The 20781-nt window shown below is 39.0% G+C and overlaps 1 protein-coding gene across 1 annotated transcript; it reads left to right on the top strand.

The window, feature by feature from the left end:
• The first annotated feature begins 2886 nt into the window (after positions 1-2886).
• Positions 2887-12028, top strand: LOC127776067 (ent-kaurene oxidase-like 3). The gene is made up of 8 exons (XM_052302389.1): positions 2887-3010; positions 7272-7432; positions 7545-7706; positions 7863-8003; positions 8087-8341; positions 9283-9441; positions 9542-9736; positions 11561-12028. Exons 1-8 carry the CDS (start codon positions 2887-2889, stop codon positions 11876-11878), a joined length of 1515 nt encoding a protein of 504 aa, XP_052158349.1. The 3' UTR covers positions 11879-12028.
• Positions 12029-20781: the final 8753 nt, after the last annotated feature.

The raw sequence follows: 20781 nt of genomic DNA, 5'->3' as shown, positions 1-20781 counted from the left end.
TATAATTTTCGGTGGCGCTAATACACGCTGCGCGCGGAATATTAGTTCGAGCGCCGCACAATGCTCCCTCCTTCCGGTTTTACCCTTTTTTGGCACCCATCTTTCCTCTGCATCCCACCTTTCCTCCGTCCGTTTTTTTTACCACCCCACCTTTCGTGTTTTTTTTCTCTTTTCCATCTCATCTGCGCTCCATGAAAGGGCCTGATAAAATATTAACCATCCAGATTTCGTGTTACATTCATTCTCTCCAGTTTTTCTGTTTTTGTGTTTAGTAAAATATTTGCTGTTAGTTTTTCTTTCCGAGTTTTCTGTTTTTACAGTGTCTCCCCACATTTCAAAACTAACGAATTTACTCTGGCCCAGAGTTTTCCATCTACTCCCAGACTCCCACATCTGCTTATTTAAAAGTGACAAATTTACTCACATAAATACCCCCTTCAAAAGTAATAAATTTACTCAGATCATACGGCACCATTCCTAGATGGCTGTAAAAGAATTACTACCAGCTTACAAGGACGCGACTCCGGCTTGGGCGCCCGATGGGAGGAGGTTAAAATCGGGCGCTGATGTCAGCATGACGTCAGCGGCCGATTTACGTGCAAAACTACTTTAAACTGATTTTTCTCTTAAATTACTTATCCAAATCATGATCTGATTGCACCATTAAATTCATTGCAATTAAATCTTCAAAACAAGACCACACATGGATATATTCTGACGAAAAAAATTTAGCTTATTATTGAATTATTTTTAAATATTGCACGATGTTCCACCAGGTATATCGGAATGGTTTCATCGAAAATGTTTCACTCATTTAAATCGGGTGTTGTTTCACCTTATATAAAAATAATGTTTCAGCAAATAGCGAAAAAATGTTTCAGTTCACTGCAACTGCAACATTTGATCCATATATAGTGAAACATTATAAGTATACTAGGTGAAACATTTTTCGGCGGAACGAAAAATGAAACGAATTCCCTTAATAGGGGGTTTCCAAAATATGTGGGTTTTTTGTTGCAATGGAATATTTCAGTTCACTGCAATATTAGACCTATACATAGTGAAACATTGTGAGTACACTAGGTGAAACATTTTTTGTGAAACAAAAAATAAACCAAATTCCCTTAATAGAGGGTTTCCAAAATATGTGGGTGATTTGTTATAAATATTGTTTAGACTTCATGGTCTGCGAGTAAGATAACTAGCACCTTCCTCTCGATATAACCTATGATCTTATAGCCACCGTATAATAATATGTTTACTGATGTGTTCAATACACAGTATAAGAGTAAAAACTGATACTAAGAGTATTATTAATCTGTATCACAAAATGGCCATACGAGTAAAAAAAATTATAGGCTCAATCATATGCAAGTGATAAATTACTCACAAGTGAATCAAATTAGAAAAGGAAAAAAAATGATTCAGTCAAAAATCCATCTTGAAGCTAGGATCCTGGTGGCCTTGCTAGATCTTTTTATATATAAGGATGGAGAGGTTAGTCTATGTCTTGTGACTGGTAGTGGATAGGGCAACTGGGTGGTGAGCGGTAGTCGATGATGGAATCATAAAAGGATGTAGCGGCGTGGTATAGAGATGAGCTTGCTGATGCGCAGTAGCAGCCATCCATCATCTAGCAAGCATAAAAAAAATGCAAAAACACTCTCGTTCATGTCATAGACACGACGAGCCAAAGAAAAATAACAAACGATCACCATCACCAGTGGACTTCATAATATCCTCTACCTCTATGGCCATCCACATGTAGCACGGTGTGTAAATGTAGAACCTGTGCAGCCCATCAATTCACATCAGGTAATATTGGAGATTGTACGTTAATTTGATTTGCAAAAGGAAATTGGGCTTCATGCATGAAGGTGAAGGAGGGTATACAGATGCAAATTGGAGTGCCATTTCCTTACTTGCTTGTCCTATCAATCAACGTCGTCGACGTGGAGCAGCTGCCGGTTGTTGCTCTTGGCCCAAGTGAACACATCCTTGTTGGTTATGGTGCTACCCAGCGTCTGTCAACGAGGCCCCATGCAACACCTTCGCCTCAACTGCCGCCGGCCACCACCGTCAACTGCCACGGTGCCGTCGTCCTCCTCCATGGTGCGTCACAGATATGTGGGCTAGGATGGTGAATCGATTTAGATCCAAAAAAAGAGGAAAAAATGAAGTGGGGGTGAGAGTGGTTAGTTGGGTACATGGAAAAATATAATATATACCAGAAGTAGGGAAGTTGATTTTATCGAAATAAATCATTTGCTCCAATAATGATGGAGCGGGATGATGGGATGTGGAAACTGGAAAGTTGTTTTTATCGAAATAAATCGTTTACTTCGATAACGGTGGGAGCGGGACAAAGGGACATGGGGCGAGGTAGACCTGGGCTGATACATGTTTGGCGCTCAGAATACTAGGAGCGCAGCATAATTTTATCGACCTAAGTTCCCAAGTCAATCAAATTGAGGATAAAAGAAATTAAGCGCCATGCATGAACATATATGCGGGTTCGGACAGCGAAGGCGCCTCTGTTCGGCTGCCCCTTTTCCCAGCCCCCTCTCCCTCGTTTTTCGCGTGTACGTTTTTTAAACTGCTAAACGGTGTGTTTTTTAAAAAAAGTTTCTATAAGAAAGCTGCTTAACAAATCAAATTAATTTATTTTTAAAAAATATTAGCTAATACTTAATTAATCACACACTAATGGATCGCTATATTTTCCGTGCGTACTGTTCCCGTTGGGGACCAGCAATGGCAAACACAGCCGCAGCCCTATATATAATACTAGTACTAAACCGGGGATTGATCATCAAGAGAGTGCAGTGCAAGTGCAAACTCTCGCAGTGAGCCTGTGTGATCGATCGATCTGAGTAGGGGTCGGCCATGGAGTCGCTGCTCGCAGCCGGTGCGGGAGGGATCGGTGTGGCGGCGGCGGCCGTCGGGGGGTTTATCGCGGCGGCGACACTCGCCGTGGCACCGCCCAAGAACCGCCGCAACCCGCCTCCAGGTAACCGGCCGGCCGGGCCCGTTCGTCGATCGTTCGATCGATCCATTGCGGTGTTTTGCCGTCCGCTTCCTGGCCTGTGGATATATATCTACCTATCTAGCTTCATTGAAATGTTGGAGATGGCATGCAGCTGATGACCCTAATTAGCGATGAAAATGGAGTGGATAGTTTCTACTACAGAAGAAAAATGATATGGATATCGTGCGGAGTGGATAATTATTGGATAGTTTTTACATATATTTGTTTTTCCGGATGCGAACAAGAATATGTATCAGAATTTTTGTTGGATACATATATCGCATATCTGCTGAAGACATAAAACATATACCATTTCTCTCTAACTCATCTTTAACATACCTCTTTAGATTTTATTATTAATATTATTTAAATTTTTAAATATTTTTATAAAATATACTATATTTATATATTATAATATCAGTTATATATGTATTTGTACCAACTCTGTTATACATGCATGTAGAACTTAATTAGCACTGTTTAGTCTATGATCAACCTTATTATATAAAAAGAGCTAATTATGTGTGTTGGTGTTTGTTTCTATTAAATGTTTAGGTGGTTTTTGTGTTCCGAGAAATAAATTCTTGGTATTCGTGTCGGATTATATTTGATGATTATTTGCATTAGAGATAATTCTTATTTGTTTTCATATCTGACCTATTCGGTTCTGTATCTGGAAAAAAAATACAAAGATGAATACGGTATGACCCTTATCTGCATAAATTATAAAAATACAAAATCAAAATTATCTGCATAAATTATACAAAAAAATAGAAAAATGTTTGTAGCAACAAAATCACAATTATATGCATGTAAATTCAAATATAAATTCAATGATATTATTTTTGTCAAATAAGACATAATTTATAATAAAGTATTATTGGTCAAAATTTAAAGAACTGAATCTTAAATTGAGTGCACACCTTACTAAGTGGGACAGAGGGAGTACTACACTAGCTTACCCCCACGGTGTAAATATTTTTTCATCTTCGTTTTTATCAAACTGACAACTTAAAATAATGCACCACTTTTGTTATAGAGGCTATAAACTTCTATATTAATTGAAGAAAAAGAAAAATAAGTTCAAATACAGAAATAACATAAATTTGAAATTAAAACAAGAAATTTTCAAAGAAAAGTCTATCTAAACACAACCTGAGATTAATTAAAATTGAGAATAAACAAATAAAAGAATTCAAATAAAAATATAATTTGGGAATAACTAAAACTCGTAAAAAAGAAGTACTAAAAAGAGGAGTCAACCTGTAACACAACACGAGATTAGTTATATTCAAAATAGAAAAAATATAATAAACTATATTACAATACTAAATTCCAAATAAAATTTAAAAGAATCATGAAAATTTGGGAAAAAAATAAAAATAAGTAAGACAACATACCAAGAGGAGTCCATAGAATATATAATAATTAAATATTCAAAGTATGATTTAAAAATATAGAAATAACACGTATAAAATAACATTTGTGGGGAAAAAGAAAAAAGAGAGTCCATTCGGAAATACATTTTATATATAACTAAAATTGGATGTAAAAGTTATGGAATATTGAGAGAAGTGTTGGTCTAAAACATAACACGAGATTAATTATGGTTCGAGATGAAACTATATTTATCTATAATATTATTAAGATATTCTTGGAAGGAGATATCATGTTTGCAATGGAGACTAGAATTTACAACATTAATTGTAGAAAAAAAACAAAATCTACACTGTTAGATCATGGTGGAACCATATTATGTTGAATCCATGAACAAATTTGACTAGCTGTCTGCTTTCCAGTTTGAATACAAGGGTGTTTTTTTTTAATTGGACGTAGATGTGCGAGGGTAGCATGGTCCTAAAATATCAGGATGTTTAGATCCCACCCAAAATTTTACATCCTGTCACATCGAACATTTGAACACCTGCACGAAGTATATATTAAATATAGGCTTAAAAATAACTAATTGCACAGATTGCGACTACTTTACGATACGAATCTTTTAAGCCTAATTGCTCCATGATTTGACAATGTGGTGCTATAATAAACATGTTCTAATGACGGATTAATTAGGCTTAATAAATTCATCTCGTTCTAATGACGGATTAATTAGGCTTAATAAATTCATCTCACAGGTTTACTGACGGATACTGTAATTAGTATTTTTATTAGTGACCGAACACCCCATGCAACATTCTATATAATAACTTTACACCGATGGATCTAAACACGCCTAGAATAGAAAATTCCATTTCTATCAACGTAAGACAAAGACAAAAGTATGTCTGTGTTGGTAAAATTAGAGTAGAAAGAAATTTTGAATAGAAACAACACTTGTCGCACAGGAAAGTGACCAGGTCTGCATCCTGCTCAATCTGGTACTATCAAATAATTAAGTATGAATAAGTGAGAAGCAGACCTAGTCTGCATCTTGCTCAATCATCCTAGAATAGAGACTAGATTGTAGGGAGTATCAAATAGTAACTGTGATTGAGCATGATGCAGACTGGTATTGATGGTTGAATATAAGAGAAACTTTGGTAGTGTGTGATTGTGTAAATAGATAAAAATGCACATTATCAACATGCAAATATGTGAATATTTGTTTTTGAGTAATATTGTTAGATATTAAAACTTTAAAAAAAAATCAAGTTGCAAATGTGCGGACCACCCTACTATTTTATTTAAACGAACTATAAATGGAGGTGTGGTTGGTGGAATTAGAGGGCCGTAGAAGGAATTAGAGGTTATGGTGCGTAAGGTGTAATGGGGCCTTAAAACTTAACATGTTATCACGATCAACGTGATATGACTCGTAGAACTGTAGAAGATGGATAGCAGAATACGAACAAACGGCCAATCACGACGACTCGTAGAATATGATTACACCTCGTTCTAATCGATTTAGCTTTAGATATTAAGCCTATTGTGCCTTCCGTTTTTAGTTTTGGGTCTTAGTTGTCGAATTAAATTTAAAAATATACTATTAATTTGGTTTTTCGTAGAAATATTCGTGATATATACTTTTTAGCGAAAATATACCGGTGTCGTGTGATAGGAGCGCAAGACCGCACGGTATCACGTGATGAAGCATCGAGACCGAACAGTCTCGCATAAGGAATCAGCGAGACCGAATGTCATGTCCAACGGAGCTACTTAATTAGTCATTAATTACCCTAATTAATGATTCATTAACAATAATTAGTGATTAATTATTCTAATTAGTGATTAATTAATCACTAATTAACCTTATTCAATCGGCAGAGGCAGTCGCTATCGCTCACTGACTGAGCGAGACTGCTCGGTCTCGCGGTTTGGCCGCGCGAGACCACGTGGTCTGACGTCGCCACCGCGTACATCCTCGATTCCGTCGTTCGGTATCGCTGTTTCGTCGTACGAGACCGTGCGGTCTCGCGCTATGATCACGCGATACCGTGCAGTCTCGCGTTCTCCTCGCGCGAGACCGTTCACGACGTCACTCCCACGTCACTTTCGCGGAATAGTTATACGAGATCGACGGTATATTTCTGCTAATAAATTTACATTCCGAATATTTTTGAGAAACAAACCAATGAACAGTGTATTTTTAAATTTAATTCTTCTCTCTGACCATCTGGTCTTCATTTTAGTAATGCCGCTAATTAAGCATATACTTAGCACTGCATGTAGAGCCTGTTTAGATCCTTGGCAAATTTTTTTATCCTGTTATATCGAATGTTAGAAACATACATACATGGAGTATTAAATATAAACGGAAAAAACTAATTACACAGATTGCATCTAAATTGTGAGACGAATCTTTTAGGCCTAATTGCTCCATGATTTGATACTGTGTTGCTACAGTAAATATTTGCTAATAATAGATTAATTAGGCTTAATAAATTTGTCTCGTAGGTTACGGATTAATTAGGTTTAATAAATTCGTCTCGCAATTTAACCATTTTTAAATTATTTATGTGTGTAGCTGACATGTGAGCCCACGGTTTTTATTATTTTTCCGAGATATAATTGCCACGTAAGCGCCACGTCAATACCACGTGGGACGAAGACCTAGTCAAACCAGCCATGTAGTTGGCACGTCAGTTAAAACCGCCTTCTAAACCGTCAAGGGATCTCGTTTGTGCCGGTTTTGACAGTTCAGGGACCTGTTATATCTAGTTTTGGGGTTTAAGGACGAAAATCGGATTCGGTGTAAAGCTAAGGGACCCCAAATGAACTTATTCCTTATTTCATTATCATGCAGCTGTTCCTGGTTTACCCATAATCGGAAATCTGCATCAATTGAAAGAAAAGAAGCCTCATCAGACCTTCACAAAATGGGCTGAAATTTATGGCCCAATCTACACTATAAGGACCGGGGCTTCTTCCGTAGTTGTGCTCAATTCAACTGAAGTAGCCAAGGAGGTAACTTAGAAGCTGTCTATCATTTCTATCGACTTGCATAACTCTAAAATGATGGTCTCACATTTGATTTGATCATAAATAACACAAACCAATACTGTACTCTCTTTTGCAGGCGATGGTTGCAAAATTCTCATCCATATCTACCCGAAAGCTATCCAAAGCACTAACAGTGCTTAGTCATGATAAATCTATGGTTGCTACCAGCGACAGTGGTGATTTCCACAAAATGGGGAAGCGTTATATCATGTTAAGCATGCTGGGTACTTCTGCACAGGTATACATCTCAACAATTTCATTTTTCATTTTTAGTACTGATTGTTCTCAATAACTCCAGTCTGCATTTCCAATATTGATTATCTGCTACCAGTTACATTTTCAGAGTTTCAGTTATCTGTGGTCTAACAACGAAACGCGTTTTCATAAATTTCAGAAACAATTTCGTGACACAAGAGATATGATCATCAATAACATGTTAAGCACTTTCCATCAACTGGTGAAAGATGACCCACATGCTCCTCTGATATTCAGAGATGTTTTCAAGGATGAGCTATTCCGGTTGTCCATGATCCAGGTTTGGATTGTCTCTCTGAACTTGAACTGTCAGATGGTCGATTTGTTATTTCCGGTACTAATAATTAATGTCGCAAACTTCAGAGCTTAGGAGAGGATGTGAGTTCAGTCTATGTGGATGAATTTGGGAGGGACATTTCGAAGGAAGAAATCTACAATGCTACTGTGACCGACATGATGATGTGCGCAATTGAGGTCGACTGGAGAGATTTCTTCCCCTACCTCAGCTGGGTTCCAAACAAGAGCTTCGAAACAAGAGTGTTTACTACAGAATCTAGACGAACTGCGGTGATGCGCGCCTTGATCAAGCAGCAGAAGGAAAGGATTGTGCGTGGAGAGGTGAGCAAAGGCATACTTTGTCAAATGACATTTTTCATCTTTGCTTCTATGCCAAAAAAATGTTATTACTTCCAGAGATCATCTTTTTTTTTTATAATGGAATAGATAACATCCCGGCTTTTGCTCAATAAACAGCCCATTATTACAAAGAATCACTCAAACAAAAGAGTGTAGATCAAACTAAATTAAACACACTCAAGAAAAAAATAAAGCGACCAAACCAAAGATAAAGAGCAAACAATTATTCAAGTCTATTTGTGAATCTTTATCCATAATTGACAAAAAGTTGCATGATCGTCGTCTCAATCTTACGACATGCAACCTTTAGAAGCTCTCCATCTTCATCACACTTTTGTAGTTGTGCCTAAGACCGGAGCCAATATGTTGCCCTGAAAATTGCCTGCATATATGAGAAAGATGGTAATTTGTCAAAAATCAAATCATTACTATTCAACCACTGAGCCCAACATATAGTAGATGCTCCTACAAGTATTAGTTTGCTCTTCTTCTTGTCAACCCCAAAAGCCAACCATCAAACATATGGGATATGGTATTAGGGAGGTATAAACCAAAAGCAAACTGTACCGCCCTCCAAACAAATTTCGCAAAATGACAATCCATAAACAGATGTTGGATAGTCTCATTTTTCATGCAGAAGTAACATCTTAAGCTTCCATTCCAATTTCGTCTTGCTAAATTATCTTTGGTTAACACAACCCCTTCGAGCAAGTACCACATGAAGATTTTAATCTTGAGCGGCATCTTAAGTTTCCAAATGATCTTATTTCTCTCAATATAACCGTTATTGATTAAGGCTAAATACATTGGCCTTTCTGAAAACTCACCATTTTGATGGTAATTCAATCTAAAGCCATCAGGAAAATGATTCAATTGAAGAGATCATCTTCTTTTGACTCCATGAAACTGAGATATATGTGCAGGCAAGGACATGCTATCTGGACTTCTTGCTGGCAGAGAACACACTGACAGATGAGCAACTAATGATGCTAGTGTGGGAGGCACTCATAGAGGCTGCAGATACTACCTTGGTCACCACAGAATGGGCCATGTATGAGCTTGCCAAGAACCCTGACAAACAGGCAAGAAATATTGTTACTCTGTTCCAGCTCATTTCTGGCATTCTTGGCTTTATCAACCAAAACTTTTTTTTTTTGGTCTTTTTCTTGGCATTTATGACAGGAACGGCTTTACCAAGAGATCCGGGAGGTGTGCGGCGACGAGGCGGTCACCGAGGAGCACCTGCCGTGGCTGCCGTACCTCAATGCCGTCTTCCAGGAGACGCTGCGCCGCCACTCCCCTGTCCCGCTCATACCTCCGAGGTTCGTCAACGAGGACACCAAGCTCGCCGGCTACGATGTCCCCGCCGGCACCGAGGTAAGCACAACCACGTGACAATGGCGGGCCGGCAGGGTTTGCACTTTCGGTTTCGGCCAAAAATTTCACAAGCTTTGGTGTTTTTGGTACTTCTTTTTGCACGAAATTATTTGAAATTTTAATTGAATTTGAATAAAATTTTGACTAAATTCATAAAAACTTTGCAAGATAATGAAAGGCTTTTTTAAAGATAATGGTTAAAAATACAACCTCTATATCTACACTGGACCATAAGAAAACAAGAAATCTCAACTATTATAAAAATTGAAGATGTTTCTGCGATCCGTCATCATCCGTGTTTGAGTCGGTTTTAATTTTATGTTCTGATTTTAATCTATGTATCTTCTCTATCTCTATCTCTACTATTATAAAAATTGAAAATGTTTTTGCTGGTATTTTGGTACGTCATGCGTGTATGAGTCGGTTTTTAAATTCGTTTGCTTTTAAAAATATATATCCGTATTTGAGTCAGTTTTTAAGATTGTTCACTTTTGGTAATACAGAAGGAATCATATAAGAAATATGCTTAAAAAAACTCACATGTTAACTTGAGACGATCGAACTCCTAACTATATCTCATGATTTTCTATATATATATATACACATATATATATATATATATATACAAGTGATCTCCCACAGTGAATTTTATCTTAACTAAACCATATAACAATAATAAGATTAAAATAGACTTCACACGTTGCAACGCATGGGTATTTTTTCCAGTTATTATAAAAATTGAAGATGTTTTTGCCGGTATTTTGGTGCATCATCTGTGTATGAGTCGGTTTTTAATTTCGTTTGCTTTTGGAAATACATATCCATGTTTGAGTCGGTTTTTAAGATCGTTCACTTTTCGTAATACAGAAGGAATCATATAAGAAATCTATTTAAAAAAACTCGCATGCTAACTTGGGACGATCGGATTCCTAACTACAGCTCATGATTTTCTAAAAATATATTTATCCAAGCGAACTCTCACAATGAATTTCATCTTAACTAAACCATATAACAATAAGAAGATTAAAATAGACTTCACCCGGGTATTTTTTCTAGTCTAAGAAAAAAAAAGAAGACTAAGCTCCATTTTTCTTCTATATCCTTTTTTCAAACCTGCCTTGGCACATCCCGTTAAATTCAATACTCCCTCCGTTCCAAGGCAACATATCCTATTCACACAGGCCCTCATGTGTATACACGTGCACACCAACTAAAAAATGTCACCAAAAAATCTAGAAAAAATCATACACATGCTTTCAATTGTATTACACCTAGGGTTAAAATCTTAACGTCAAATTCATTATATTTTAGCCGTAACAAAAAAAAACAAAAAATCTGACAGTTTTAAGGTTGCAATTTTGTCAGAATTTTATCTTTTTTGTTATTCTCTATGTAGAATGAATTTGAAGATGCGACTTTGCACGTAGATGTAATACTATTGAAAGTACATGTATAAATTTTCCGAGAATTTTTTGTGATAATTTTTAGGTGGTGTACATGGTGTTTACACGCGAAGGCCTGTGTGCATAGGATACGCTCCCCCGTTCCAAAATATAAGAGCCTATAACTAGATAGGATATTTCCTCTGTTCTGATTCGTAGTATTAAGAAATATCCTATCTGATCCTAGATTCTTATATTTTGAGATAAAGAGAGTATTTTTTATCGTACCGGACAAACTTGTCGTTCTTGACTTCTCCTAGAGTTTTCTCGGGCGGGATATAATTGCTTGCTGGGGGAGTCCGAAATTTCAATCACTGGTCGGCCCGCCGATCAATGATCAAAATCCCCTGAAAATCTAACAAGTGATGGTCATCTGTTTCAGATGGTGATCAACCTGTATGGGTGCAACATGAACAAGAAGGAGTGGGAGTCGCCGGAGGAGTGGGCGCCGGAGAGGTTCGCCGGTGGGAGGTTCAAGGTGGCGGACATGTACAAGACGATGGCGTTCGGCGCCGGGAGGAGGGTCTGCGCAGGGAGCCTGCAGGCGACTCACATCGCGTGCGCCGCCATCGCGCGCTTCGTGCAGGAGTTTGGGTGGAGGCTGAGGGAGGGTGACGAGGAGAAGGTGGACACCGTGCAGCTCACCGCCTACAAGCTCCACCCGCTTCATGTCCACCTCACGCCCAGAGGAAGGATGTGAACCATTATATTCATTGGAAGCTGTTGCTCGTTGAATAATGATATATAGTTATCTTTGAGATGTATTTACTATTAGCAAAATCTCCATGCTTTGTTCTGGATAGGAGAAAACATATTATAATATATCGTAGAATATTTTTTTTATCAAATATGGTAGTATAACTTGTTACTCCTTCCGTTTCAGATTATAAGACATTCTGATTTTGGATAAAGTTAAACTACTTCAAATTTGATGAAATTTGTAGACAAATATAGTAATATTTACAACCAAAATTAGTTTCATTAAATCTATGCTTAAATATATTTTCATAATATATTTGTCTTGGGTTAAAAATGTAACTACTTTTTTCTATAAACTTGGTCAAATCTAAAACATTTTGATTTTGACTAATGTCAAAACGACTTCCTTCTTACTTATTCAAATATATGGTATTTATTTATGTCAACTATTCAATAGTAGCAGAAAATATCAGTGTACCACTGTAGCCTTCTAAAAGATTGTAGACAAAGAAACTTACAATGTTAATGGTGAATCTTTCTTGAAGTAAACCTCAAAAGAGCGTCACAATTAGACAAAACAACTATTCCAAGACACAGATATCACAACTGACCGACGTTAGTAAGTCACATTCACTCCAACATCCAAGTATATTTCAACCCAATTTCACTGAAACAATCATTTGTAAAGCCAATTGTTCGTTATAAAATATTAGCACAGTTACTTCTATTTCTCTATATGTACTTACTTTCTCTAAAGTACGGTTAATTCGAACAGATAAATTAAACACATGTAAGCTTGTACTCTAGCAGCTTACTTGCTTCTACATAAAGATTTTTTTTTTAAACGAACCGCACAAGACAGCGCAAGTTTCATGTATTGATAAAGGAGGAGGAAAATACAAGTCTATAGTTCTGTAAGACTATAGTCAGAAAAGAAAAAACAGCCACACCGCACGTCTACCACAACACCTGCTATGAGAGCGAAAACAAGAACTAGCAATCTTCAATACGACGCCGAGAAGAAAGTAACTAGGAGAGACGAGATTATGCAGCAATGCCCCAAGAGGAAGACGGCACCCACAGGCGTCGTCGTTGCCGGCCCGAAGGCATAGCTTTCGCCCATAATTATTTCGCCCCTCCCACGAAAGGTTCCCGTCACACTCCGCTGCCACCACCGTTCGAAAACCTTCAATGCGCAGCCACCACTTTGGCGCCTCTGTAACACCCTGAAAATTTCAAATTTGAAATAAAAAACAAAATTCGGAATAATCAAAAATCTTTTTCCAAATTCCTTCGTGCTGGAGTTTATATTCCTTCGTGCTGGAGTTTATTGGATCTTATTTTACCTTTTCTGTTGTGCTTGGACCACAAGGATGGGAATCTGGAATAAAATCTATTTTGGATTCAAATATTATTAAAAGAACTATGATTATGAAATAAGAAAGTATTTGTAAAGATAAATCATTTTCCTCCCCTTGTTTTTATAATTTAGAACCCCCTTTGGGTGTTTGATTTACGAATGTCTATAATCATTAAATCTTTAAAGAAAACCGCTTTAGGGACAATTCCCGGAGGAAGTTATTTTATCAATATTGATTAATTAATATTTGAAAATCCTTTTTAAGAAATAATCTTTTATATTTGTTCTATAAATAAAGGCTAGTGAGAATTTGCCATCAAAACTCTATTTACAAACCTAAATATAAAAAGATCTTATTTCAACATAATTCATGAAAACGTCTAGTTTTCCTCCCTGAAGGGCCTAGCCCAGCTCACACAATAGAACATGTGTTTTCTTTGAGTGCATTTAGGATTTTGTGCCAAAGATCTTGATTAAATCAATCCTTGTAAATCCCAGCTCTCGCCATACATTAAATCCCTTGGGATTCAAATTCCGTAGTTCCATCCTCCTTTTAAATTGATCGTCTCCCGAACAAATTATTCCCGTAAATGGAAATACCCAAACCTAGTAGTTTCTCCAGAATCGCCTCTCAAGGTAATCTCCCTTCATTGACCTCTCAACCCTCCATTTATTCCGGTAATTGCAATTCCATAATCGATATCCCGAGAAGCCTATTATCACAATATTGCGTCATTCCCTTGAATCTTTGACTACTATGATTAAATCGTTCCTTCTAAAGGATGTCCTCCGTTCGATGTCCTTCCTAGTCCTCTCCCCTCTCCGTCTGTTTCGTTAAGCACTTTGGTGCAAAGCTAATAGAAGTCCCGAAACCCTTTTCAATTGTTGCTATATCGTATCTTTTCCTGAAACCTTGGAACACTAGAGTTGAATCGAAAAACACTCCAGCTTAGCCTTCCTCAGATTCTTTTTCCCTGTTTCCTTTTACTCAAAATCCTTGAGTTCAGCCTTTCATTTAAAACCCTAAAATCGTTCGGCGAAGTCGACCGTCGTGTGTTGATCCAAATATCGTTGAAATCGTCCCTACCTTTGAAACATCCAATGAATTTGTATGCCATGCGCCGATTCTAAACCCTTCTTCGATATCGTCATCCGTTCGTTCAGGCAATTGCAAAGAAATCCTAAGTTTAGTCCTTGATCGACTAAGCAGCCGAATCAAATCTCATCCTATTTAACAGTCCAATTACAAAGGCAAGATAAATGTCCAACTATACAATCCATTTATAATCTCCAGAGCAAATTCTAATACAAATTCCTTTCAAAATTCTAATCCAAACTCATTGGCAAAATACAAAAATTCCTAGCAATTATCCAAAAGGATCCTATTACACATCTTTTCGTCTTCCAGCACATGGCAGGCCCAGCACTACAACCGGCCCAGTACTCCCCCTCCTCCCTGTGGAGTCCATCCATCCCAAAAGTCTAACTCAGGTCCCTTTAGTTATTCTTTACCAGAAAAGATGCCCGTGCGTTGCAACGGGTAGAGCCAATTTAATTTGAACATATGTCAGTAGATAAATAATCAAAGTTCATTATTTCGTCTATTCATGTGCATACCTGAATCACTTATTACCAAATAAAAGGCTATTTGTGTGTAAATAAGTTCTAAAATTTAAATTCGGCTTATAAGAATAAGCATTAGCCAAACAATGAGGCATTCAAACACGAGCCCAATTTGTCATCCAGCTTTATCTCAAGTCAGGCAAGAATTGATGACGGACGGAATCAACAACTTCGATCATCTTTTTATTTTAGTTGGCATCCTCTTTTCGAAAGTAAAATTGATTCTTATGTATTATTGTAATGGTATCCCTAATAGTACATACGAGCATGTGTGGAGACTGACTTGAAATCATGCTAACATGTCCTAGGAATCATGTTGTGTAATGCGAATAGAATCGGATGATCTAAGCAACGATGTACATGATATCCATACGGAGTCTGCGAGTTTCATTCACTTGGTATCTACATCACACGGACTCTCTTTCGCAGTTCGTTTGCGAGTAATGATTTTGCAATGAATGTTACGCGTGACGGGAATCAGATACGGTCGACATTCCATAGTTTCGACAAAAAACATCTTCAATTTTTAAATCACGGGTGAGGACGATACAGTCCCAATCAAACATGCGACAAAGGCAAATCGTGCACGCGAGGGTGTCGCGGGCCCAATCTGGCATGCAGAAAATCACACACACAAGGGTGTTGCGTGCGGCAAGGGACGCATGAAAAGTGCGTGCCCAATTAATTTACGCGCGTCTCGGATAAGACGGACACTTTGGCATAAAATAAAAGAAAAGGATTTGACTGAAACATAAAATTAAAACCGATTCAAACACGGATGACGTACCAAAATTTTGGATGAAACATTTTTACATTTTATAATAGTAGACTAGCATAATGCCCATGTGTTGCAACGGATTCTAAATAAAATTGATCGATATAAATTAAAATTATAAACCACATATCACAATTGGACCGAAAGAAATATGATTAAATTAAAATTGTAAACCATATATCGCAATTCGACTGAAGGAAATATAATTATAGAAATAACACCATAAAATTAAAAATAACATTCGCCGAACGATATTTCAAAATTTTTTAGAGGAAGGAAGATGGCTTGACCCTACCGCCCGAGCTCCCGTCAGATCCGCCACCCGTAGATCCAATTGTCCTCTCCCTCGGCATCTTCTTCCTCTCTCGATTCAACGGGAGGAGTGGAAACCGGCGGCAACGGAGCTCGAGTCATGGGCGATGGTACTGGTGACGAAGCTCAAGGCGGTGAGGTCAAGCCACAAGAGGTGGAGCTCGGTTGTGGGCCATGGGTGGTGAATCTGGTGGCGACTCGGGTCGTGGGTGGCGGATTCGGTGTCGGCTCGAGGCGTGGGTGGCGGTATCGACAACAAAGCTTGGGGTGGTGGAGTTAAGTCTCGTGGATTTTTTTTGCAATTGTTATTTTTTTATCTCAAATAAATATTAATGTGAAATATTTATATAATGTTAACGATCTCAATAAAATAAAATATTTTTGGCAGAATTGAATCCCCTTGGATTAGCACAATGTAAAAACACACATTGACATTTGACTGCAATTTAGTCCAATCTGAAGCTCTTGTTTTTTCAAGAAAAGAAAAGAAAGATTGTTGCTGTACATTACCGAGGAGAGAAATTTGGAGATCCTTATCCTCTCACTCTCACTCTCTCGTTCTCTCTCTCCCACTCTCTCTCTTTCTCCCTCATTACTCTCCAAGCCGTCCCTCGTTCTCTCTCTCCCCCATTACTCTCCAAGCCGGCCAATGGGGGCGCGGAAGGGGGGGGCGCGTCCAGGTGTAGATCAGGGTCGGAGACAGCGACTCTAGCAACGGCTAACTGGCCTGGCAGCGCAGATCGGTGAGATGGGTGTAGGGGCAGCGCCGAGGAGATCATCGTCGGTGGTGGTGCGGAAAGGTGCGATGGGCGCACGTTCTCACCAATAATCCATGCCGTGCCGCTCATCTCTCCCCTACTGGCAACGGCCCTCCTCCCACCGTGAGTTGCCCCTCCCCCATCGGCTGCGCCCCTTCCCCTCCCTCTCCCCCCACCGTTGGCTCCTTCCCATTTCGTCAGGGTGCCGACGCCGCCTCACTCCTCGCTAGATCCGGCTAGTCGGCGGCTCCCAGGCGGCGCAGTGGCTCAGGATTGGCTCCTCCCACCAGCGACGGCCCTCCTCCCACCACGAGCTGCCCCTCCCCACCGGCGGTGCCCCTCCGTGTGCCTCCCCACCGGCGGCGCGACTACTGAAGAAGCTGAAGAAGGAGGTCAAGATGGATATGTAAGAAGGGATTTGTCGATTGCTTTAGGCTGCAATGCTAATTTTGTTGGGGTGGATTGGAGTTCTCCCATGGATCCCTTTGTTGATTTTATTTGGGTGAATCTTTGGTTATTGTGTTTGCCTTATGGTGTTGTGCATCCGATTTGGTTGTGTCGAACTATGAAAGTCTGGTTTTGGAAAGTGCTTCCATGAGATTAGATTATTGGTAGGATTATCTCTCGGTGTAGTTCTAATACTAACTATGATGTTCGATTGATTTGTTAATCGATATTTGATTTTGTATCGAACTCTTTTTTTTCTTTTTTTTGGGCTTTGGCCGTCGTATGGATGTAATTGCGCGTGTGTATGGAGGATGCCGCTTCTCAGATTGACGGACGAAAAATTACTGTGACGAAAGGAAAATTACGAATATTTTAATTAGTTAAGACTAGCAAAAATGTCCGTGCGTTGCAACGGGTGAAAACATTCTAATGATAATATGCGTTTTTCATGAATAATCATGTCAATGACAATGTTTGTACTTTAATGAGAACCTTTTTTTTATAAACAGTTTTTTTCCTGCGCGATTTTCTCAAACCATTCAGCAATGGCTCATTTCTTTCTAAAAGTTTTTTTTCTAGCATGTTTTTTTTGCTTTTTATTTACAATGAAAACCATATTTTTCTCCCTTTTTTCTTTTATTTTCTTTTCTCGTGTGTTTTTTTGCCTTTTTTTGACAATTATTATCTCGCGCGTTTTTTTGCTTGTTTTTTTTTCAAATGTTCCTTTTTTTTTGCTTTTTTTCAATACAGGAGAATATATGACAAAATAAAAGCCGTGTAATAGGTGGCAAAAAATCGATGGATCCTATCCGACTCAGAGCGATTTTTTTAATAGACGATGTTTTTTCTTGCATGGTTTTTTAAAACCATTTTTTAAAAAGGCATGTTTTTTCTGACATTTTTTTCGTCGCATGTTTTTTATATTTTTTTATGGAAGATGGAAAGCCTTTTTAGCATGTTTTTTTTATTTTCTTGTGTATTTTCTCTTTTTTAATAGTTAGATTATATTAGAGATAAAGAAGAGATATATATTGATTAGAAATCAGACTTTGTTTCGCCCTTTCTATCTTTTTTCTCGTGTGCATTATTTATTTTATATGAACCAGCTTTTTATTTTTTACGAACCATTTTTTCGCCACTTTCTTAGGGAATCGGATGAACTTTTTTAAGGTGTTTTTTTTGGTTTTTTTGCCTTTATAGGAATCAGACTTTTTTTTCCTTTTTTTCAAGGAATCGAATCTAGTATTTTTTTTTCACCACTTTTTTTTTCCTTTTATAGGAATCGAATTTTTTTTCCGTTTGGATCTATGGTGTTTTTTTCGCCACTTAGGGAAAACAGAACTTTTGTTGTTGTTTTTCTTTTCTTTGTGCAGCTTTCCTTACTCTTTTCGAGTAAATTGCATATTGGTCCATGTTTTTTAACCATGGTTTCACATTGAACCACCATTAACTCCATGCTTTCACTTCACACCAGATTTTGTTACCAAAATGTATCACTTTGGACCAGTGGCCCACTTGTCAGTGTGGCTGAGGGAGGAAAAGGAACACCTCGGTTTGGAAGGCACCAGCGAGTCCGTTTACTCCTATTCTACCACGCCGGCGATATCTTCCCAATTTCCCTCAACTATCTCGTGGCGGTATGGGAGATTACGCTAATGCCTTGGGGGCAACATGGGGGAGCTTGGGACTGGAATGACGCGAGCGGAGGTCGATGTCAAGCGACGCGAGCAAAGAGGAGCTCGTGTGCCCAGGTACAGCGGAAGTCGAATCGGGGAGGCGACGGCGGTGGAGAAGAGCTTGAGCCCAAGGATGGTGTGTCCGTGTGTGGGCATCGGTGAAGCCGTGGAGATCGAGGTCGAGCCGGGACGGCGGAGAGGAGCTTGAGCCCAAGTACAACGTGCGAGTGCTACTAGAGATCGAGGTTGAGCGGGGTGCGACGACAGGGAGAGGAGCTCTAGCTCGGAGACGACGTGCGGGCGTAGGTATGGACGTAGTCGAGCTAGAGAGCGGCGACGGCCGCGGAGAAGAGCTCGAGCTCGAGGACGGCACGTAGGCACGACAGAGCCACGTAGGTCAAGCCGAAGCCGGGTGGTGGAGAGGAGCTCGAGCTCAAGGACAGCGTGTGGGTGTTGCTGGAGCCTGAAGGTCGATGTTGAGTGGGGGGAGACACGGCGGAGGTCAAGGCCGGGGGTGACGTGCGGGCATGGGGGAGTTCGTGGTCAAGACGGGGCATGACGACATCAGAGATTGAAATCGAGACAGGGAAATGCGTGCGTGTGAGAGCAGGCGGAAGTCGAGGTCGAGCCAGGGGACGACAGCGGCAGAGATCGAAATTAAGCTAGGGAATGGCGTGTGAGTGTGGGCGGAAGTCGAGATCAAGCCAGGGACAACGCTAGCGGACATCTATCGAGCTTGAGCTTGAGGCTGGCTGGCACGACGGGAACAAAAGTCGAGCTAGCGTGACGCCGTGTTAGCGGAGGTTGACCTGACCTTGTACTGGCGGGACTACGAGCTTGAGATGCATCGGCGTCAGCCCTGTTATGCTCGAGCTCTGCCTTGGCACCACATAAAGCAGTCGTGGTCTTTGGGCCTATTTGGATTGTTACCAAAAACATGCCCTACCAATATTTTGGTAATTTGAATAGTAGTTGTGTTTAATTTGGATTGAAGCCTATTCATTGGTAATACCTAATTTAGATTTGGTATCATCTAGAACATTCTTCACTACAATTTTACATTTTAGCTATATATTGGTAGCAAACCAAATATGATCAATGCAATCTTACTTTACCAAAGATTTGGTAGTGCCAAAACTTGCCTACATTTTGGCACTACCAAAAAATTGGTAGGGTAACAATCCAAATAGACCCTTTGTGATCTATAGAGCCATGGACGAAAAGAGTCGAAGATGACCAGGTAGATAGTGATGAGAGATAGGCTTTGAGAGACTGATTATGGGCCAATGGCCCAAAGTGAAAGGTTTTGGTAATAAAATCTGGCCTAAAGTGAAAACATTATGTTAAGAGTATCCCAAAGTGAAAACATGGTAAAAAAATATGGTCCAAGATGCAATTTACTCTTTTCTCTTTTTATGCACCTTTCTGCTTTTGTTCTCTCTCTTTTATTATTATTTTTAATAAAAACGACCTCAAGTAGCTTATTGCAAGATTATAGGGACTCAAATATAAAAGTACAAACCCAAAAATTAAAATCATATAAAAATGGAATGCTCTCGACCTGTAGGTTCCATTTTTTAAACAGATTTTCAATCCGGAACATCATTTTGTTTCACCAAGATGTGTGAGATATCACGATATAGATTGAAACTGAAAGGAGCAGTCGCTCGTATCTCGGACTCAAAAGGATGGCGCCTTTTATTTTTCGTTTTTAAGGGGGAACCGGATCTATAGTCGGACTTTTTTTTCGTTTCTGAGAGGGAATCGAACAGGAGTCGGATTTTTTTTATTTTTTTCGCTTTTTTTATCTTTCGCCCGGTTTCTTTTTTCGGTTTGTTGTAACCATGCCACCCTATATTTGCAAAATTTGAGACATGCCACCCGTATCTCAATGACATGTAGGACCCACATGAGTCAATAACATGTGGGTCAGGGTGGCATATCACAAATTTT

Source organism: Oryza glaberrima, chromosome 6, assembly GCF_000147395.1.
Source record: "Oryza glaberrima chromosome 6, OglaRS2, whole genome shotgun sequence".
In the NCBI taxonomy this organism is placed as follows: domain Eukaryota; kingdom Viridiplantae; phylum Streptophyta; class Magnoliopsida; order Poales; family Poaceae; genus Oryza; species Oryza glaberrima.
Note: the sequence above shows the minus strand (reverse complement) of the source record. Positions and strands in the feature narration are given on the sequence as shown.